This window comes from Haliotis rufescens, unplaced genomic scaffold (genome assembly GCF_023055435.1).
Source record: "Haliotis rufescens isolate VD_foot unplaced genomic scaffold, xgHalRufe1.0.p SCAF_1, whole genome shotgun sequence".
Classification (NCBI taxonomy): domain Eukaryota; kingdom Metazoa; phylum Mollusca; class Gastropoda; order Lepetellida; family Haliotidae; genus Haliotis; species Haliotis rufescens.
Window position 1 is genome coordinate 26,460,258 of NW_025963779.1, and position 23,910 is coordinate 26,484,167.

Genomic DNA, 23,910 nt, shown 5'->3' on the forward strand with positions numbered 1-23,910 from the left:
CATAAGACATTAGAAACGTCTGGACCAAGAGAACACATGACAAAAGACATTAGAAATGTCTGGACCAAGAGAACACATGACATCAGACATTAGAAACGTCTGGACCAAGAGAACACATGACAAAAGACATTAGAAATGTCTGGACCAAGAGAACACATGACAAAAGACATTAGAAACGTCTGGACCAAGAGAACACATGACAAAAGACATTAGAAACGTCTGGACCAAGAGAACACATGACATAAGACATTAGAAATGTCTGGACCAAGAGAACACATGACATCAGACATTAGAAACGTCTGGACCAAGACACCACATGACATAAGACATTAGAAACGCCTGGACCAAGAGAACACATGACATTAAACATTAGAAATGTCTGGACCAAGAGAACACAAGACATAAGACATTAGAAACGCCTGGACCAAGAGAACACATGACATTAGACATTAGAAATGTCTGGACCAAGAGAACACATGACATTAGGCATTAGAAATGTCTGGACCAAGAGAACATATGACAAAAGACATTAGACTGCCTAAACCGAGAGAAAACTAGACATCAGACCAAGACACCACATGACATTAAACATTAAAAACGTTTAGACCCAGAAAACATATGACAACAGATATTAGAAACGTCATGACCAAGAGAACACACATCATACATTAGAGCAGTCTAGATCGGGAGAACACATGACTACAGACATGAATAACAGTCTACATCGAGAAAACACAGGGTCTTCGTGGAAAACGTACCGGTGCAGCGTATTATTCAGGCGATAGTAATTATTCAACAGTCGTATGGATGAAAAGATCTCTTGGCTCACCTGAAACCAACTGCGCAAATCTCAACTTTACAGAAAGTTATATGTAGAACACCTTGTGTGCTGAACATAAGAAACTTCGTTTCGGATAGTGAATCTGTCAGATAAGACCCAGATATAAAAGTTCGCTGAATATAATTGGCTCGGCTGCGCCGCTTCGATGCTTCTTATAAAAGGCACATGATGCTCAGTGAAATGTATACCACACAATAAATCCATTCGCGTTATCACAAAACATACCTTTTTGCGCGATAAAAATGCCCTTCCCATTGTAACCGTGAGCTGCATAGTATATAAATTAGGAAGGCATCATCACAAGGCGTGAAAGATCGGCGACACACCGACACAGACGAGGAGGCCTTGAATGACACAGGGATACAGCAGACCAACATTTGATCATAGAGACATGAGAGTACAGGGTCGGATACGTTGGACAGTGTTGATGTTGATGTTGTGCACCGGGGCTGATGTTGTGGCCGTCACGTATGAAGACAATGGATACGATCTACTGGTGGCCATCAACAGAAATGTTGCCCAGGAGCCTCGCATGATCACAGAGCTACAGGTTCGTTGAATATTGATACTCGAGGATATGTGCATTGCAAACTTCTTAGAGACAAGCATATAAGACCATGTAATAATAAGAATCTATGGATCGGTGTATGTTCTAATGCCGTTATCATACAGTGTTGAGGAGTTGCTGGGTTTTTGTTGGGATATTTAGATACCGTAGTTAAACAATGAAGCAATTGTTTTATCGTTGATCCTGACCATCCACTTGCTTGATAACGGTGTTAAAACTTACACTGAAACGTCGCTCTTAATTGTAGTAAAGAAGTTGTTCATCCATAGATTCTTATCCTTACTTAGTACTCCAACTTCTAAATGCCTATCAAAGAAGATATAAGATCATGTTCACAAAGACTGACATCACAGGTGTTGGTCAAAGTAAGGTCACAAGGCGAAACGGTTTCTACGGCTGCCGTGATTGTATATCAAGTTGGAGAGTAAAGGACGTAACAGCGTAACAGCTGTGAGAGGTAGACACGGAAAGCTGGAGTTGTTGGAATGTAGAGGGAAATTTCACTATTGGACAGTTAAAGTCATTCTTTGAGATACTTCATTGTCACTGTGTATCTATGCATAGTTCTAAATGTGGAAACAGGTGCTGCCTGAAGTTTTAAATTTATCCCTCTTGTCAATCTTGTGCAAATCTGGTTCTTTATGCATAAACATTTAAATATGAAACAGATAAACCGGTCTCACTGGTTCCCTTTATTTATAGTTCAGATGGGTAAATCAGTGGAAGGGTATTGCCTATTTGACAATTATTGAACGATATCAGATCATCGATATACCTGAAGCTTAACTTCTTGACCAAATTCAGTGTTTCAATTTTGCCAATCCGAGCAGAACTTCCGATTCATAAACAAATTATGCATAAAGAGCAGTTCAGCAACGACCGGGGCCCTATAGGTGATTATGGAGACACCTACTCCTTGCCTAAATGTGCCATCTCCAAGTTGCAGCCTCTCCTTGGTCGAGCATTTCACCTATTGTTTTCTCAGTGAATTGCAGATGGTATTTGCTTTCAGTTATGACTAATTGGCTTGAACAGTTGAAGATAGTGACAAATTACCTATGGACCTTATGATCAAGGAATATAATTTTCCGTTAGTTCCTTAAGTCATTTCATTTTGTTTATTCTTATGTTTTGGTTTTTGTAGAGTATGTTTACCTCTGCCTCGGACTACCTGTACACTACAACCCGGAAGTACACCTACATACGAAATGTGACCATCTTAGTACCAGACACGTGGACCAGAGATCCAGCTTGGGAGCTGGAAGGGGAGATAACCTTTACTGATGCAGATGTCAGAGTGGATTCGCCCCATCCTGTACAGGTACTACAACAGCACTATTATCTATTTAAGGATTGACATATCATATTTGTCATTGTCATCGCTAAATATATACATTTTGTTTCCATTTAAAGTGAGAAATTTGTGCATCTCTAAAACTATACACAACAAAACAATCTACTCTCAATATTAATGGTATATATTGCTCTTTTCGATAGCATTACCGTTATCTTCTCTCATACAGTGTTGAGGTGTTGCTGTGTTTTGGTTGGGCTATTTAGATACTGTAGTTAAACAATGAAGCAGTTGTTACATTATTGATGCAAACCATCGATTGTGACGTAGTATGTCATGGATTCCGACATCGATTGTGACATAGTATATAATAGAACCCGACTGTGTGAATCGATTGACACGTTGTAGTTATGGATCTCGACTGCATGCATCACGCCCTAATCAGCCCTGATCACTCAGCCGTTAAAAGAATAATAATCATGATAAATCAGAAAAACAATGTTATCTACAGTCCGTTTGATTCCATTTGAGACCGATGAATTGCTCACTAACTCAAAATCTAATAATTGCAACAAAACCAAATTGTGCACAGCGACATGGATTGGACAGACCAACTCTGATGGTTTGTCTCATAATTTTGGACACCCGAATAAAAAAATTGTTTAACAAACGATCATCATATTGTTGACATTTTTGGCCATCCCATACCAGGGAGGACCAGTCGCTCATGGAACAGCCAGGTAATGAACAAGCATGTGCAAGAATGAATGAATGAATAAATGAATGAATGAATGAATTAATTAATGAATTAATTAATTAATTTCATCCATTGTTGAAACCGAAGATCATACAGTATGTTATTTACATTACTTGAGTTTAGACATAGAAGAAAGTGATACTGTGGCAACGAATACATAATTTACAATGTACAATCTGTAAGCAGTAGGGTGTTTGTCTCTTTAAACTCAAAACAAATTAGCAAAAAGACAATATAATTTATTCCCAAATAGCGACATCATTTTCGTCAGATAAATCATGAACATCTGCCACAAGAAACGGTGAAAACATATCATCATATGCAATTTCACATGTACATCAACATCAAGTTTATCAGAGATGAAAAGGAATTATTTCTGTCAGACATAAAAGATCCACAGTGCAGTATAATATGGTAATCATAGTCATAGCAATGTAGCTCCCAATGGTTACATTCATTCGATTCTTTTGTGCCCAGTTTCCCGTACAGCTATGAACAAGTAGATTCCATAATTTGCCCTTGACACAAAGGTCATGCAACTTGACAACTATCGAAGCCTTTTCGTCTTCCTCATCTTCTAAACGTGCAGCAAACACATGCGATTCTCTTTCATGGTAGAAATTAACAGATTCTTACAGATACAGATATGATTGCTCCCTGTGATTTTCTGAAACCAAATTGTAAAAGAAGAGTGGGAGGTTAATGGATGTATATTTTTCTGTTCTTAAAATGTTGAAATCTAATAGTTCAGATATACATAATCCAATAGTTCAGATAGACATAATCTAATAGTTCAGATAGACATAATCTGATAGTTTAGATAGACATGATGTCAGAGTTATGCCTCTGCACAATGGTGATACGGGGATTATGTTTGTCGTTTTTGCCTTGCTAAACAGTTATTATCATACCTTGTCTGAAGACACAAGGATAGTGCTAGGATGCAAGTATATGGTTGAACGAGTGTTCTACTGGCGCCACTCCTCAAAGACATTGGAAGACATTTACATACAATTCATGTACATATATGTAAAATCTCAAGTCAAACGGGATTTTATTCTTTATTCTTTTCAAAAGAATTATTTACATGAACAATGTCTCGTATGTAAGTTGCATATTGTAGTTTTTCATTGCCAATGCAACTATGCAGTTAAGATACAGTTGTTCTTCATAACATTTATAGGGCAATACTCCCTACACGTTCCAACCCGGGCAGTGTGGGGACCCGGGACGCTACATCCTTCTGACGTCCGACTTTGTGCTGGACAAAGACAACGACCGCGACATCAACTACGGGGATGCAGGTGGGTGGGTTGTTACCCCCAGACAACCATTATATACTGAGTCAAATTAAAAACTTCAAATTTTTAAAAGTAATCCCATATAGGATACACAACGGACAAATGTATCAGAGAAGGTAATTTTTAATCATTAATGTCCAAAGAAGGATTTTACTTAACGGTGGTAACCATAATTTGTTACAAGCACCTACGGTATTCGGTAATAACATCAACAGTTTAAATCATAGTCCCAAGCGCGAGAATTTGATGGCACACAAGTTCAGTAGCGTGTATGGCCACCATGTGCGTTGACAACTGCCACACAACGCCTCCGCATGGACCTTGTGATGCTTGTGAAGTAATGATTGGGAAGACGACGCCATTGTTGCTGCAAAATGGTGCCAAGACCTGGCAAATTCTGTGGTTGGTTCTGGAGAGTGCGCAGACTTCTGCCAAGAGCATCCCATACGTGTTCGATGGGATTGAGGTCGGGAGACCTTGACGGCCGGTCCATGACGTTGACTCCCGCATTCTGAAGGAAATTCCTTGTCAAAATTGCTGTGTGGTGTCTGGCATTGTCGTGTTGGAAGATCAAAGCGGGTCCATGTGCTGCCATAAAAGGCAGAAGTTCTGGTGCCAGTACCTGGTCGCGGTAAGCAGCAGCGTTGATGTTGCCATGGATGACAAGAAGCCTTGAACGTGCATTGCCACAGAAAGCACCCCACACCATGACACTTCCGCCTCGAAATCTGTCAACTTCCTGTTCACAACACTGGACGTAACGTTCATGACGGCGCCTCCACACCCTCACCCTACCATCAGCAAATCGAAGATTAAATCGGGATTCATCACTGAAGACGACTTGATTCCAGTTCCTCTGAGTCCATCGTAAGTGTCGCTGTGCCCACAATTGACGTTGACGTCTGTGTAATTGAGTCAGAATCGGCCCGCAGTATGGCCGTCGTGCTTGGTGGTGAGCTGTTCTCGGTGTAGCCGTCAAAAATCGGTTACGGAGGTGACGTAAGACAATCTGACGATCCTCTGCATGTGACGTTATACGTGGTCGACCTGGCCGAGGGCGATCAGCGGTGGTACCCGTTTGCTGTAGACGCGTCGGTACATCATAGACAGTCCGTCGACTACAACCCATCGTCCTTGCGACTTCAGCTACGGACGTTCCCGTCTGCAACATGCCGATGGCACGTTCACGTTGCACATTTGAAAGGCGTTGCATGACAAATGGCCGTAAAGACTTTTGTTTTCTTGTGTTTTTCTTTTTTTGTTAATGACTGCTAACAAGTATGGCTGAAAACACGTGCGGTATTATGGCCACGTGACCAGTTGCACGTGAAAACCACTTTTGCCTCTATAGTGCTGTGCACATGATTTTGATCGATTCACCTGCACAAAAACGGGTGTTATCTGAAGACAGTACGTGGCCATTACAGTTTAAATACACAATAACGGCCCACAAAGATAACTGGTCAAAATGTTTAAATTTTAGGATTGTGAGGTTTTTAATTTGGTTCAGTGTATAATGGACGGATCAGGCTATACCCCAATCTCACAATCACCGAGGGCACTCATATCAACTGTACTGATACCGGATCATGCTAGGTTCACATGACCCATGCTTGTAATAGGTAATTCAAATGAGAGTCGGACTGACTGAATTACTGTATTGGGACCTCAACGGCTTTGATCATTCGTATTGTTATCAAGATATACACTAATTTGTCTGGTTGAGACTCGATATGACACACTGACATTCCCGACACTGGTGTTGACCAGCGTTCAAAGCTCTCACGTAGTCACTGTACACGTTAATTAATAATACAAATATTAGTTATGTAATACCAAAAGGGCGATAAATCCAAAATGTGCTTCATTCGTTTTTAGCGTAACTATTTAATCTATTACCTGTAGTGCGCAAACCTTGTTATCTTTAAATTAGATTATGAAAAACGTACTTAACCCCCGTCACATATTTCTTAAACGTTTTTCTCTACACCTGTACACTTGTACACAGCATGTGTAATTCAAAGATAACATATCAGTATTTTCTCAAAATAAAAAAGTTAACATCCATAAATTATCTTCTTAATTCATTTTTACCGTTTTGTTTTCCAACAACTAGGCCGTGTTCTGGTGCACGAGTTCGCCCATCTTAGGTTTGGTGTGTTCGACGAGTACGGCATCCGTCAAAGCAGCCAGCATCCAGTCTATTATGTTGAAGACTCTGAACTGTATCTACGTCCCACTGCCTGCTCCACCGACATCAAAGGTGACTTCATCAATGAAGTTAAAGACTCGGCTTGCGAACCTATGGACAATACGGAGGTGTTGAATAAGGACTGTGTCTTTCTCCCAAGCGCCTACAACAACAAGGCAACGTCATCTGTCATGTATGCCCAGTTCTTGAAGGAGGTATACGTGCTGGTTTCTTTTCTGATTCTTGATAAGATATATTTGCTCACGCTCCAGATAACGCCGCGATATAACTGGAATATTGTTTAAAGCGGCGTTAAACTCAACCCATTCACTCACTCACGTTAAAAAAATAGCGACGAAACACTTTCCATATCCAATAGAAATCTCTGCATAAAGCAGAGTCTAATGTACAATCCCAAGTATATCATGAGCATGTATTAATGAACCACTATCAAACAGTAATGATACTAGGTGTTCGCGCACCCATAACAAACACATGCAAAGGCAAGTCAATTGCTCACTTGAAAAAACATGGGAACATATGGTATAAGTCAAAATATGGGATTACATCGGACACCATTTTTGACACAAATGGGTCAAATGTGGAAATGCCATCCACATGTCTACCATAAAACCGGCCGGTCGGGTGGCCTAGTGGTTAAAGCGTTCGCTCGTCACGCCGAAGACCCGGGTTCGATTCCCGACATGGGTACAATTTGTGAAGCCCATTTCTGGTGTCCCCCGCCGTGACATTGCTGGAATATTGCTAAAAGCGGCGTAAAACCATACTCACTTACTCACTCACTACAATAAAACCTTTGGAAAGTTTTACTGAGGCCTTGAACGTTGTAACCGTGATCAAACCGATTCTGAGCAAGAGTCGTAAGGCGCTCTTTGAAATCTTGGTAGAAAGAGCATGCTTGATTGATCTCAAACGTTGCGAAATGTAAACACCAAAGGCGGGAGCTGCTAGAATATTGCTCGACATGAAGGGAGAGTTGACCATTGGAAAGCTGAAGTCATCCCTCTTGTCATACAGCCTTGTTTTGTCACTCTGAATCTTTATGCATAGATCTGAATATGAAATAGATGAGGCGGTCTCGCTGGTCTCCTTTATTTCTAGTTTAGGTGGGTAAATCAGTGGAAGGGATTTGGCTATTTGATTGTTATCGAACGATATCAGATCATCGATACACCTGAAGCCTAAGTTAAACTTCTTGATCAAATTACCTTGTTTTGATTTTGCACAGATTTTTCAATTGTTTGCGAAAGCAATTTCACGAGGGTTTTAAGCAGTGAGAATCACGGTTAACATGGGTCTCCAGCAACCAATGTTTATTGTATGAGGTAACTAAACGGAACGGATGGCCAGGCACGGTGACTTAGTTGATTGCGAGTCATCTATCCAGACCGTGCGGGACATTGCTCATCGTAAAAGTAACTGGTTTGGTTTGTCAAGATTCGATTATATACAGGCGGGCGTCATTTAACTGGAATGTTGACGAGCGTGGAATTAAACAATAAATATTAGTTATTGCCTTTTAGTATTCCGTTAGTATTCCTGCATATTTTGCAAGCCAAGGAGCGGCGGAAACAATTGCACTTGGTATGTTACTATAAACAATGACGTCGAGAGTATGCAGTAGTTGTTTTTACTTTCTTTAACTTTAAATATTAATAAAATTCAATTAACAAATATCATAATACCTCCGCCATACTATTAAAGAAAACCATTTTGTTTGTATTCTAGGTGGTTCACTTCTGTGAAAGTAACCCTGACAGTGGTAGGATGGACTTGAAACATAACCCTAATGCTCCAAACAGGCAGAACAAAATGTGCAAGGAAAAGGGAACGTGGGACATCATCAAGGAACACCCAGACATACAGGGGCGTAACCCTGCTGACATTGGGGACCGACCCCCACGTGCGCAGTTCAAAGTTGTCTACCGCCAGAGACAGACAGTCGGCAACACAACCATCTGTGGACGTAGAATTGTTCTTGTCCTAGATCTCTCGGGGTCGATGAGAGAGGTAATCAAACATTTGATATACACCATTTCCGAGGAAATTTTATTGAAGAATATCTTACTACTAACTGCGTAACACCGTGTGAACAACTAAATTCGCGCAATATTATATCGTTCAATAATAATTGTGGATTTACAATTACAATTTACGAGACGAAGGTGGAAAAAGGGAAAGATAATGTACAAGACAAGCGAAGGGTAATTATTTGATGCTACAAATGCAATTGTGGGTCCCTACGCTATTTAGTGGAGTTTCCGTGTAAATTGTCTTTTTGTCTGTCACCATGACAAGTATGTCTCAACATTACAACCACTTCAATATTGACCCCCATTACGCCGTGACTCTGACAGAATTCCAGACACTTCAGACTGAGTCAAATGGCTGACCAAATCATCAGGGATATTCTACCTGTGGGTACAGAAGTGGGGATCGTGGTGTTCGCCAGTTACGCCAGAGTCTTGGCCAACATGCGAGTCATCGCATCTCCAGCAGACAGAGAGGAGCTGGCCCTGAAGTTGCCAAACCTGAGGGACTACGGTGGTAACACAGCTATTGGATTAGGTCTTAAAGAGGCCATTAAGGTACCTAGGCGAAGAAGTATATTAGATTGTCATAACCGTTAAACTGGACATCATTTATCATACTCCTAGCCAGAATTCAAAAAAGGAATACCACACGAGTTTACCTTTGAGACAACACTATTCGAAAATACTTGTGATCATAACCTTTCTTTTTTTTAGAAGCACACGTATCATTTTTTCTTTGGGCCGCCACCGTGCACGTGGTCTGGTGGATAGAGCGTCAGCCCGGAGCGAGGAAGGTTGGTGGTTTGATCCCAGGCTGCTCGATACCAAAAGACATTAAAAGATGGTACTTGTTGTTACCCTGCCTGGCTTTCGGTATTAAGAGGACAGAACAAGGACTGGTCGGCTCAAAGTCAGTATACTGGGTGGGGTATCTTTTAAAACTGCAGCATGGTGTCTCAGTGGGCTGGCACTTTTAAAAAGGCTTCAGTCCTGACTAGTACGAGTAGCCTCAACACACCATATTACATCACGTCTTTTTATTTGAAGATTTAAGGATTTAAGGTAATTTATAATATTCCGGATGACTTCATGGGAGCTCCACGGATGTAACGGCTGTACCTACTGACTTTACACGTTCTGTGCTGGTGAAAGCATATGGTAATCCCAGGCATTTAGGCTGGACACTGAAGAGGCCATAACTTCCGATTTTTAACATTTGGCTGAAATAGCTCACTCCAGAACCCAAGGTATGATTCCAACCAAAGCAGATTCCTATGAATGCCAATAAATTATACGACCTTTTTATTTGATTATATGCCTACTATATAACCCACTTTTTAAATTTCCGAAAAATATTGGACAATCATTTTCAGAACAAGGCCAGAAAAAGTTGAACTAATACGCATTATAACCTAAATCAAGTTTAAGAAAATAATTGCATTTGGTCACGCGGTTACGCGGCATCAGTTTGTGGCCATCTCGAATTCAATTTTTAGTAATTTTGTTCCTTCAAAGATATTCTCCAAACCACTCGTGATAATAGGTGCAAACATTCTATATTTCTATGCGTCTATGTGGACCTCAGGGAAATCTATAAAAAATATAGCTAGAGATCGCATGGTTTGGCGTCCATCTTGGATTGAAGATATCAGGGATTATTATACATCCTTTTCAAAGAGGTTACTGAACCTTCTGGTTAGTACACTTATGTGCTGTAAATCTTGAAATTAATGCATCTCCAAATTAGTGCGACTGATGACCCCTTGCCAGAATGCGACTCAATATAAATGCGTTTTTAAGCACGCAGACTGGATATTGAAGGGGCCATAATTTCTTTTTTGACATTTGGCTAACATAGCTCACTCTAGAATCAAAGTAAGTCTTCATTCAATCTTAAACTACATGTGTCTGGAGAGGTGAGGTGAAATGGGGATTATTGCACTTATATAGCGTCGTGCATATATAGGACGAATGCCGATTTATAGTGCCAGCCCACTGAGTTACCATGCCGCAGTTTAACATGAATACACCACTCAGACACAGTATACTGACTCCGAGCCGATTTAGCCCCTTAATGCAGAGCCAGACAGGGTAACGTGTTCCATCGTTTAACGTCTTTTGGTATGAGGCGGCCGGGGATCGAACCCTGGACCTTCCACTCTCCGGGCGGACGCTCAACCTCTAGACCACGGAGTCGGTCTGTGTCTGGAGAGAATAGACTGTTCTATTAGTATACGTATACATGCATGCTTACATCTGGCATGAAACTTAAACTTGAAAATTACATCTTCATTCTGGAACTGTCCATAACTTTGTTGTTTAGAGAACTAGAGACATTTTCTCCCTAAGTAGGACTATACACGTCTATATTAATTGGCATGTTTTTTCTCAAACCGGATGACTCAAAATTCTGTGGAACTGTTTATAACGTTAATAAGTGAGTTTCTGTGCGCATTCTTTAACTCGAGTTTTGCAACATTATCCCCTGGTGGTAACAGAGTTCTTAATGACGTGATAAGTCACACATGACTCGTCCGGTCTACTACAATCGTGTATGACACGGCATATCAGGGTTACCTTTCGAGTCAGCTGCCAGACTGGTAACTATCGTTGACTTTTTATTGGCAATGATGTCCAGTTTTTCCAGATAGTAGAATACTCTATGGAAGTGTATATCACACCAACGTTTTCCCTGTTCTGCCTGTGGTAACCCGTGAATGTGGTCAAATGTCATTGCATATGATACAGTGTGGGACTGTAAATAGTCGCAGGCTGTGTACTTGAGATATTCACTTTGTCCCTAAGACTCGAAACGCCCTTCTTCTTTCCCTGCGTCAAGATAACATTTTTGCGTTTGCCTAGATCCACTGTTACATTGAAATTTCTTCGGGCTTTAATTTAAGTTAATTTAAGATTCCCAATTACAGTTAGCCATGGTGCCCAATAACATAATGAATTGTGTTTGTCATACGTGAAGAGGGTGCACAGTAGGCCCAGTCGTCTAAGGCGCCGTGATTTGCTTTGCAGAATTGCGTCCCTTGGGCATGCCAGAAACCTATGCTCGTGGATTCGAATCCCGGTTCGCCCCGATTATGTTTCTAGGTTTGTCAGCACCATACCCGAGCTCGTGGGTTTCACCGAAGGGGTAAACATCTGATCATGAGACCTGCATCACTTCGGACTTTCCTCCCAAATTTAAGCTGTCATGCCGTGATATAAATGGAATACTGTTAAAAGCGGCGTTAAACCCATCTCCCTCACTCACTCATACGTCCCAAAATGGGCGGGGTGATCATGCTCTGTGACTTGATTGATTGCAAGTCATCGTACCCTGACGCTTTTGGTGTTCCTCATATCAATCTCAGTCAATATTTACAGGATGTTGAGTCATTACAAGGACATTGCAGTTTGCAGCATTAACAACAGACAAGCAATGGTTATACGTTCTGACTGTTTTGATATCTAGTTGCTAAAAGCAAATGGGAAATCGGCAGAGAATGGACGAATATTCCTCATCACTGACGGAGAGGAAACTCTAAGCCCGTATGTGAATACAATTTTTTCCGAAATTGTGAGCTCGAAGGTTGTGATTCATACAATGGCCTACAGTGATGCTGCCGCCAAAGTCCTACAGCGACTATCAACAACGACAGGTAAGCAGGGATATTAACTTGACTGGAATGGTAACAGTGTCACATTCTGTTGTATATGGTTGGTTAGTGTTCCCTCTTTGCTACTTGAAAATAACGGTTACAGTGTCATTGTTGTATTCCTAAAATGCAGCCAGTATTCCTTCTTTGTTAGGATTCTGGACAATCTTGATATTAGGGTTACAGCGCCATTTTTGTATGCGACAGGAGGCCAGTATTCATTCTTTGTTAGGATTCTGGATAATCTTGATATTAGGGTTACAGTGCCATTTCTGTATGCGACAGGAGGCCAGTATTCCTTCTTTGACGAGAGTTCCACTTCGACAGCCCTTGAGGGAGCAGCGGAGAGGCTGCTGAAAGACGTCAGTCTCTGTGAAGAGGACGACGACGACATAGAGGTACTTCAATTACCCAATACTTTACGTGAATAGTTTAGTTCCTTACATTTGTTCCGGTTAGGTGTTTTTTTCTCAAATGTGTGTCCATTTAAGTAGACCATGGCCGGTGCCGATTCTGGCAGAAAAAGACCCTGATATTTGATGCTTGTGATAAGTGCCGATTAATGATGGAGGGTAGGCTGCAATATCTGACCTGGTTGATTACGGCATTATTGCCCGATGGCGTGGATTGTTGTGTGTGCTGTCACTGGTTTGCCCACAGTCCGATATTATGTCGCTAGCAAATTGCTGACTTTGGCGTTTAAGAACATTCACTGGTATTCCATACTTTAAGTTTCCTAATTCCTCGAAATCTTGTACCCAGATTGATCGCCGTGCCATAGTCCTGACGTCAACACAGACGACATTCAACAGAGAGGTTCTGATTGACTCCACCGTCGGTAACAACACACGTTTCATCTTTACGTTGTCGCATGGTGCGGGAACAGAGGTACTTATACTTGTGACAAACGTGACTGTCTTACACACAGCCGTGTAGCGTTACTAATGATTGTCATGTTATCCAAGCAAGCCAAACCTATCAATGAAATGCCAAAATACCTTCTTGATAATTCAGTACTGCTAAACCCAAATTCTTTCTTTTGTTCCTGCTCTTAAGCCAGTTGTACTGTTGTATGTTCATAGTACTTACAGTGAAACTTCATGAACTCAAAGTCCATCAACTCGACGAAACGTTTTAACCGACCTTAACAGCTTATGGTTTCAGACAGAATCCCACTGATACTTTGTCCTAATGTGGGCACTCTGCTTGTCTCGACTTATGGTTGACTTGATATTTGTTTTGATATTTCCGAGGACATAGAGTTGACCTGTTTTTTAAACCTCGCCTGCTCGTTACTCCGTGCGAAGGCCCACTCAGTGCATATGTTTGATGTGGATATGTTATTCACCAAAAATGTAATGTCACCATAGATCAGTATTGAAGATCCAGATGAGGCCGTTTACAATTCGGATTCATCTGAATACAACAAGGATGAGGCACTAAACATTAGGAGATTCCTTTTCCCATTAACCAAGGTAAGAGTATGTATACGTATAGCCATATGTATTGCACAAATGTATGTAATACCATCTGAACATTGGCCCTGCTTTTTTTTCATAATTGCTATGGGATATAAAATCTACACAAAGCCATCTTGAAAGTTAACATAATATTACAAATTATGATGTTTAAGAATTGTCTTTCACTCAGTGTGGGGGGCATGGGTGGCCCAGACGTCTAAGGCGCCGCGATTCGCTGTGCAGAGTTGCGTCCCTTGGGCACGCCAGAAACCTGATTGTGGGTTCGAATTCCGCTTCGCCCCGATTATGTTTCTAGCTTTGTCAGCACCATACCCGTGCTCGTGGGTTTCACCGAAGTGGTAAACGTCTGAGACCTACATCACTTCGGGCCTTCCTCCCAAATTTAAGCTGACACGCCGCGATATAACTTGAATAATATTAAAAGCAGCGTTTAACCCAACTCACTCACTCACTCTGTGTGAGTTCATTGGAACATTAACCTGAGTGAGGGCAACACTGTATGAACGTCGGGGCTTATTATTTTTTTAGTATTTTATGTCACTATTTTTTCCTTCGGAGGATGTAGGTCTAGATTTACACACAATTGTATTTTAGTATCTAGTGTGACATCATGTTTACACTGACAGACATACAACAACCAGCTCTGTCGCGGAATAAAGTAGTTCCTCAAAAAAAAGAGAGAGGATGTGAGTCGTATGTACGCTCTAACATGATCTACAGAAAAATCTGTCGCATTATGATCACAAGAAATGTATTCAAATAATGTCACCATTGGATTAGAAAGGTGTGTGAAGAACTAGGTCAGTAAGTCAGTCAGAATGGCGTCGTAATACATTTACATCAAGTACAAGACGTCAAAATGACCGACACGATAAACGTGACGGGAGAGATTTCCGAAATTGTTAATGATTCTGTGGCGGTTACATGTGTTGGTCATCATTGATCAATTGACCGACCATTGAAAGGTGATTATAGAGCAACACTACAAGAACCACTCTGATTGATACAGAAAGAAAATAGAGGAAGATTGCAATGTTGAAAAATTTAGATGAAAAAAAGTAATATGTGGCATTGTCATACTTCCAATGATAACTCATGAGGGTAAACAACTTAACCCTGACGAGAAAAAACGACTAAGGATTTCAAGTAACAGTACTAGTCTGTGTCAGTCAATCATGTTATTTGTTTCCCGCACAACCACATCTTCAACCCATTCACCCCCTCTTTGAACTATCACACACACACACACACACACACACACACACACACACACACACACACACACACACACACACACACACACACACGCACGCACGCTCGCACGCACGCACACACCATTGTCAAAAGCCAAAATCCGCCTCTGATATGAAATCGTAAGATTTTCATTCACTCTCAGACGGGGACATGGAAGTATACATTGAAACGCATCTCTAACATGGTCGAGAGCATAACGGCCGTGGTGACGTCGCACCCACGGGTTGGCTCCCCACCCTTCGAGGTGGAGACGTGGACCAGCTCAAAGACGTTCAACTTTTCCGGAGATGGTAATGGAGTCGTCGTTTACACCTATGTGCACCAGGGGTATGCTCCAATCATCAATGCCTCTGTGGAGGTCGAGGTATCCAGATCGAGTGAAACATTGAATATTACTCTCAAGGATAAAGGCATACGTGAGCATTACGTATTTAACTCATTTATTATTTTCATGAGTGTGAGTGAGTGAGGTGGGTTTTACGCCGCTTTTAACAATATTCCAGTTATATCGCGGCGTGTCAGCTTAATGTGGGAGGAAAACCCGAAGTAATGCAGGTCTCAGACGTTTACCACTTCGGTGAAACCCACGAGCACGGGTATGGTGCTGACAAACCTAGAAACATAATCGGGGCGAACCGGGATTCGAACCCACAATCATAGGTTTCTGGCGTGCCCAAAGGACGCAACTCTGCACAGCGAATCGCGGCGCCTTAGACGACTGGGCCACCCGTGCCCCTATTTTCATGAGTGTTGCGGCAGTATGATATAATTGTTAATAACAACAACAATATGTGATTTATTTATTTCGAAAAAAATGCAATATGTCTTAACTAATGGGCACAAAATGACAAATCTGTTCATACAGGGATGTGGATGTTTACGTTTTGTCAGTTGCTCTTGGGTTGGAGTTAATCTGGCTGGTTCGGTTTTTTCACAGTCCCCGACAACACAGCCGACGACGGTGTATACAGCAACTACCTGCTCGGCTTCAAGTCCAACTCCCGTTATTCCATGAAGGTGACGGTAGAGTCGGTGGAAGGACAGACTGTCATCATCAAGTCTGGAACCGCCCTGTCTGGCAGAACACTCTCTGTTTACCAGAGTAAGTCTTCTCATTAATGAACAACACATAACCCTGACTGTAACATAACCGTAGTCCAATGTAATACCAGTTTTAAGAAACAAGTGAATAGTTCTGGTATCTAACGATCGAAAGAACAGATACCAAACTGTTCACGAGTTTCATAAACTTGGTATTCACGGAATGTCTTGTGACATTAAGGCAGACATCTGCACAATCCACAGCATAATCCAATTGAGTTTAACAGAATAATATGTCATACACGTTAAAAGTTGACACGTATTAATTTAAAACCGTACAGCGGACTACCTTTAGCATTCAGGGGGCAGTTCCACAAAACCATTGTAGCGCTATGGTAAGCATAGCTCCCTTACTATAATATGGAGTAACGATTGACGTTGACTCCGATCACTTTGTGAACCTCTTTCCTGCACCATGAGGTTTACAACCACGTCACAATACCCTATGACGTAATTTGTGAAATTGTGTTGCCTAGGGATGTTGAGAGTTTTCAATATTTTCTAGTGAAACTGCATATATAGTTCCCGCAGTACACAAGCACGCGCGTTGGCAATAAACACTTGTAATACGAGCTTTTTGTTATTAAACAGGGTTATCTCCAACGGGCGAGTAATAACATAAGCTGTAATACTCAATATCTACCAGAGTAACCAGCAACACATATCATTGACTGTAAGACAACAGTAGTCCACAATAAACTATGTTTACCAGACTCGAGCCTAGATTCTGGTATTTAGACATAATATCCTAAAAATAATATATATCAGTCCACAGCGGGTTAAAACCAACTCATTCACCATATATATATATATATATATATATATATATATATATATATATATATATATATATATTTATTTATTTATATATACGATAGGAGGAAAAAATGTAGGTAAACGTGTCCTATTGACAATGTCATTTTAACCAATTCTGATATTGATGAACTTTTTGAATGTTTCATCCAGATACGACACCACCAGTGAGGTATGAAAGGGTAGAAGCTTTCAGCAGAACAGCTTCTCCAGATGCCATAGATATATCTGGGTATAATGAAACGGTTGACCAGCTGGATCCAGGTCGAGTCACTGACCTTGACATTGCTATACACAACAAACTCAATCAGACCGTGACCTTGTCTTGGACTGCACCAGGGGATGACCTGAATGTCGGAACGGGTGAGGATGAAATATTTCGTTTATAAATTCTTTTTTATTGTCATATTGACAATATTTTAACCATATCTTATGAAATCGTAATGACATATTGAAATTGTTCATTGCAGTTTCAAAATATGAGTTGAGGGTTGCAGTGACGTTTGGAAGTCTCAGAGAAAACTTCACACAAGCTTCGAAGGTCAAGGACGAAGACTTAGTAACTGGAAGTATGGACCCACTTCCGGCAGGCTCGCAGCAAATGGTCACGGTCCGCCTACCGAGCAACTGGTCAAGTGATTTCTATGTTTATGGCCTAAAAGCATCCGACGAAGCCAGTCGCCAATCAGAGTTGTCGAACCTGCGTTCCATCACCTTGCGGTCTCTTACCATTCCCCAACGTAAGCCTGCGCCTGTGTCACCTGGTAGTGCTACCAACTTCTTGATATGGGTCGGAGTGGGCCTTGGAGTGGCCGTCGCTGTTGCAGTTGCATTGGTCGTCGTAGTGATCTGTATTTACAAACGCAAAATGAAAACTAAGGGAAATCCCATATAAGGCTTTTTTTTATCCAAGGCGATGAACTTTCAACATAAGTTCATGACCGCTAAATGACCCGTAATTCATCGCATCCTGTAAGCCAGGTTTATATTACACACTGGCCTTTTAAAGACCTTATACTTTTCCGTATAGATATATTTTGTTTTATTTGTTTTGTTTTTATTATTATGCAACATTCTTCATCTGAAACGTGACAAGGTAGAAGAGGGAAGATCAGTCAGTTAACTTGGGGGCGGAGTTATTGACCATCTCGTGGAAGGTAAGGCCTACACGTACTTATGGATGCAGATTGGGGACAAACCTCATAATGCCCATATCAAGCGCAAACTTCGGGCAGACATAAGAAAATCTGGAGTTCAGAGCTGAACGCTCGCAATGAAGTTAAAGCCACAAATACTAAAGCTGTGCCCGTCCTTTCATATTCTTTTGGTGTTGTTGATATGACGAAACAAGAAATTCAATACAAAGGTATTGACGCCCTCACACGCAGAATCATGTCAGACAATAGATCCCATCACCCTCGCTCTTCCCTCAATCGCTTATATTTACCAATCATAACGTTGGGGCTCTTCGTAATAGAATTATTTTGTGCACTTTTGCACACATTTATTTGTCTGATGATCCTCTTGTGAAGCATGTCAAGACTCATGATGAAAACGAGGCATTCCAAAGTTTTCTTAAATGATCCAAGGATATGGGACATGATCTCAATGTCAATGTTGATTTGTACTTCTGGACGGAACAGAAATGGGTGTATATGAACGACCACTGAATCGAGTTTATGTGCAGTGTGTTGAGGGGAGTCCTTCGTTTGGATGAAGTCGTCTGGCCTGAAAAAGAGAGTCAGAAGACTTTCTGTTTGCTGTTTAAGACCAGTCACGTCCCACTTTAAACCGTCAATGTGTGATTTTGACTAAAATGTAAATATTAAATATAGATTAGGCAATAAATTTAAGGAGACTGTCCGACACATTGTCAGTGGATACCCAGTTTTGGCACAAACACAATATCTTACGCCACATGATGTAGTGGCTCGATCGTTTTATTACCGTCTTCGCCATGCTTGTGGTTTTGACACAGAGGTCCATCCATGCTACGACCCAAAATATGTACAGGGCGTCATGAAAAATGATTAATATGAAATTCTTTGAAATAGGCCCGTATACAGCCTCAGACCTATCCAGGCCAACAAACCTGATCTTGTCGTCTTTGATAAATCCAATGAAACCTTTTGTATTATTGACCTTTTTGTTCCTTTTGACACTAATGTGATTGACAAGATTCAGGGAAAACATGGCAAGTATGCGGACCTTGCTTACGAAATGTCACGCGTGAATCCCAAGTACCAAGTTGTCAGACTCCCCATTGTTCTCGGTGCCTTAGGTTTGGTACCTCCCAATCTGTCGACTGACATTGGGAGAGTACCCGGGATTTCTGCCAGGAATACAGCCCTTCTGACAATCTAGGTAATGTAGAAGGCCGCAGTGTTGGGGAGACTTCACATTCTCTAAAATGTTCTGGGTGGATTCGACTTGGCAGAAGTCCCATTCGCTGTCTGGGCTGATTGTAGTTGAGTTAATCATAACTCGCTCACTCCTACACGACAATTGTTATATGTTCACCGAAGTAAGCTGAAACAAAATTCCGCAACGTCCTCTTTAGATTTAATGAGTGAGTTGGTTTTTACGCCGTTTTTGGAAATATTCAAGCAATACTTCGGCGGGGAAAACCAGAAATTGGTTTACACATAGTCCTTATTCTGCTTGTCGAGAGAACGCTTTTACCACAAGACTCTAGATTTAGGCCAGCGTTTATCTCCATTCTACCGTGGTAAGATTGAAAGCGAACTCTTTGATGTTAGCGAAGTCATTGGGTGAAGCGGCATAGGTTGAGACCAGTGTTTGGAGTGGGTCGTCGATCAAAATTCACCTAGCACCGATAATAACCTTAAAAATAGAACGTCGACGCCAGACAATAACTAGTCTCGATTATCAGATGGAACAAATTCTATTGGCCATAACGACAAAAGGGCGGTGACAAGTATAATCCATTCAGTAATGGTTTCATCATAAGGTTAGTACCACTTATCTATGCTGAATCAACTATAAAAGAAATGTTTGTGCCGAGACATTAAAACTGTCCCCAAATGTGTTGCAAAACGAATATATTTCCTAAATGTTTTTCTTTATTTATCAGCAGCATAATCTCTGCACTTGTATACACAGCAGATGTAATTCAAAATTAACATAATGTATGTATTAGTTTCAATAAAATCAGAAAACTTTATAATTATGCACTATTGTGTCACTTGATGTTCTTGTCCATCGATCACCTGATTGTCTGAATTGTTTACAGGCCGCCGTCGCATGACTGGAGTACCGTTATGCGGCGTCAAGCTATAAATACTTACTCCTTATACAAATTGTGTGAATTGCTGGTGCTACCGATAGAACATGTTTACCCTTTTCGCGAACACCTGGTGTCATCACTGATTTTCAGTGGTCCATTCATATAGTGTTAAACAACCATTGTGTCCTTTACGGCAAATGGAATCTGTTTTGGTGGATTTATCTTGCATTGACGTTTGATATTTTCTATAAAAACTTGCTTCCGCGATGAAGATATCAAAACAACTATTTTAACCAGGTGTAGTTATTATGCTTTTAAACTTCTAAATGACCAATCATTATTGAATGTGTTCAAAATGCATGTGTTCTCGAGCATTGTCATCTTGGTGTGTGTCATATTTCAAAAAGCTTTCAATATGGAAAAGTGGACGTTTCACTCATATATGTTTATGTTTGACTGATATGCAAGAGGATTGTGTTCATTTCTGAACTTGTTACTTTTTACCAATCTGATCTTATTCCGCTTTCAAATATAAGGTATCATAAAGGAGAATATTCAAATTGATTAGAACATATTTTAGTCATCGTGTTGAGTTTGGGACACAGGTGGCCCATTGGGATGGATGCTCCAAAATCTGCCTTGCAGATGCGAGGCTCGTTCCCATCCCTGGATCTGCTGGTGGAGGTCAAATTCGCCTCGATAATGATACTCGTGCACCTGGGTTGTAACCAAACCTCTACTACCAGTGTCACTTTGGGTGTGTCTCCCACTGTCAGCCACCACCGTGTAATGAGCCCGAGACGATGGTACTCGTGCACCTGGGTTGTAACCAAACCTCTACTACCAGTGTCACTTTGGGTGTGTCTCCCATTGTCAGCCACCACGGTGTAATGAACCCGAGATCATTTTCAAAGTGGTTCAGGATTTAACCCACTGAACACAATGTACACGTAAATCAATTCCTAGAGGCTGATTTAAGATTTACACGTGTAATCGGTAAACATGATATGGTTGAACATTCTAAGTTCCGGTTACAGCATACCTAGCTGGGATACTGAAAATTCCCTTGTTAAAAAGGCATGACATATAAACCAATAAATGTTTCAATGGCTATGCTATATCAAAGTGATTTAATATTTAAAGGGAATGTAGACATTGTCACGCCCTTAGCACTTAGGGTGCAGAGATTGTACAGTATTGGAGCCGCAGACAAACGCAATTTATCAGCTTAAGTATAATACTTATCCCAACAGTGGGGAACGATGCTCATTCAATCAGCTATTGGTGGTCTTATCCACTTGAACGTCTTTCGCTGACTCACTTCCTGGTGCACTTCTTGTGAAGCATGCGTTCCAAGAAAGGCGTGGTTGTCAGCACTCACTCGTCTTGTTCTGGTATTGTAACATCACTTGGTGGTTCATTTCAATAGCTTGCTTACTTGTTCATCCTTTGTGAATGCATTCGGTATTCAGTTACGTTTGTGTTCAATTGAGCAGCAGGTTGAAACACTCTGCTGGTTCTCAAAAGCGTTCTTAGAAGAAACAGAAAGCTCTAGAATATAGGCGTGTGGATTTTACCGCGCGGCGAAGTGTTATCTTTTTTTGCAAATCTCAGTTAACAAGCATGCATAATTCAGACACTTACAGTTTTAACCCGACACAACGTATGTACTTTACTGCTTTGTGAACATACAGACTTATCCGATATCTAAACATAGTTGTCCAAATACCAAAGATAGGTCAAAGAATGACATAATAGTACAAATATTGTTATATCATAAAAAAACACCTATGTTATATGTTTGTTTGTTGTTTAACGTCGCACTCAGCAATATTCAAGCTTTATAATGGCGGTCTGTAAATAATCGAGTTTTGACCAGACAATCCAGTGATTGACATCATGAGCATCGATCCACGCAATTGGGATACGATGACATGCATCAACCAAGTCAGCGAGACTGACCACCCGATCCAATTAGTCGCCCCTTAGGACAAGAACAGTCGCCTGTTACGGCAAGTATGGGTTGCTGAAGGCCTATTCTACCCCGGATCTTCACGGGTCCGTATGTTATATGAATCAAATGCAATCGTTATCCATTATGAAGTCCAGTTTTTATCAAAATTGCTTAAACATTGTTTAATACGGACGTTCTGTAGGAAACGAGTGTATCAACATGTATTTATAAGCCTTTCCATTTCAGAGCACGGTACACATGCCTCGACTACTCACACATACAATGAGACTCGTGAAGATCCGGGTTGCAATGGCTTGTATTGCTGAATGCGGCGTTCAACAAGCAAACACACACACATACTTGTTGCTATACTCGGGCTTTGCAGATTCCATGTCCGCCTTGTGTGTCGGTGATCCATCCATGATGTGTATTGGGTGGTTTCAATATGTGGGTTGGGCACCTGGGTTGTATATAACCAAAGCAGTAAACTTCTACTACCAGTGTCACCTTGGGTTTGTCTCCCATTGTCAGCCACCACCGTGTAATGAACCCGAGATCATTTTCAAACTGGTTCAGCACTGAACCCACTGACCACAATGTACACGTATATCGATTCCTAGAGCCTGATTTAAGATTTACACGTGTAATCGGTAAACATGATCTGGTTGAACATTCTAAGTTCCGGTTACAGCATACCTAGCTGGTATATTGAAAATTCCCTTGTTAAAAATGCATGACATATAAACCAATGAATGTTTCAATGGCTATGCTATATCAAAGTGATTTATTATTTAAAGGGAATGTAGACATTGTCACGTCCTAAGCAATAACTGCAGAGATTTACAGTATTGGAGCCGCAGACAAACGCGGTATACTTATCCCAATGCAACGGTGGGGATCGATGCTCATTCAATCAGCTATTGGTTGTCTAGTCCGGTTGAACGTCTTTCGCTGACTCACTTCCTGGTGCACCTCTTGTGAAGCCTCCGTTCCAAGAAAGGCGTGGTTGTCAGCACTCACTCGTCTTGTTCTGGTATTGTAACGTCACTTGGTAGTTCATTTCAATAGCTTACTTACTTGTTCATCCTTTGTGAATGCATTCGGTATTCAAGGACGTTTGTGTTCAATTGAGCAGCAGGTTGAAACACTCTGCTGGTTCTCAAAAGCGTTCTTAGAAGAAACAGAAAGCTCTAGAATATAGGCGTGTGGATTTTTACCATGCGGCGAAGTGTTATCGCTATTTGCAAATATCAGTTAACAAGCATGCATAATTCAGACGCTTACAGTTTTAACCCGACACAACGTATGTACTTTACTGCTTTGTGAACATACAGACTTATCCGATATCTAAACATAGCTGTCCAAGTACCAAAGATAGGTCAAAGAATGACATAATAGTACAAA

General features: G+C 41.1%; 1 protein-coding gene across 1 annotated transcript; it reads left to right on the plus strand.

Moving 5' to 3' along the window:
* The first annotated feature begins 1,051 nt into the window (after nucleotides 1–1,051).
* Nucleotides 1,052–20,499, plus strand: LOC124131701 (calcium-activated chloride channel regulator 3A-1-like). Its single transcript, XM_046495154.2, has 14 exons — nucleotides 1,052–1,391; nucleotides 2,554–2,730; nucleotides 4,644–4,764; nucleotides 6,878–7,167; nucleotides 8,702–8,983; nucleotides 9,331–9,561; nucleotides 12,473–12,659; nucleotides 12,942–13,054; nucleotides 13,419–13,544; nucleotides 14,027–14,131; nucleotides 15,534–15,807; nucleotides 16,329–16,493; nucleotides 17,459–17,668; nucleotides 17,776–20,499. Exons 1-14 carry the CDS (start codon nucleotides 1,191–1,193, stop codon nucleotides 18,198–18,200), a joined length of 2,907 nt encoding a protein of 968 aa, XP_046351110.2. The 5' UTR covers nucleotides 1,052–1,190; the 3' UTR covers nucleotides 18,201–20,499.
* Nucleotides 20,500–23,910: the final 3,411 nt, after the last annotated feature.

Excerpts from the sequence above, each read along its gene's own strand:
- LOC124131701 (XM_046495154.2), top strand. The coding sequence starts at position 1,191 with ATGACACAGGGATACAGCAGACCAACATTTGATCATAGAGACATGAGA. Across the intron at positions 15,808-16,328 it reads TCTCAAGGATAAAGGCATAC|TCCCCGACAACACAGCCGAC; the intron begins GTGAGCATTACG and ends GTTTTTTCACAG. Across the intron at positions 17,669-17,775 it reads TGACCTGAATGTCGGAACGG|TTTCAAAATATGAGTTGAGG; the intron begins GTGAGGATGAAA and ends TGTTCATTGCAG.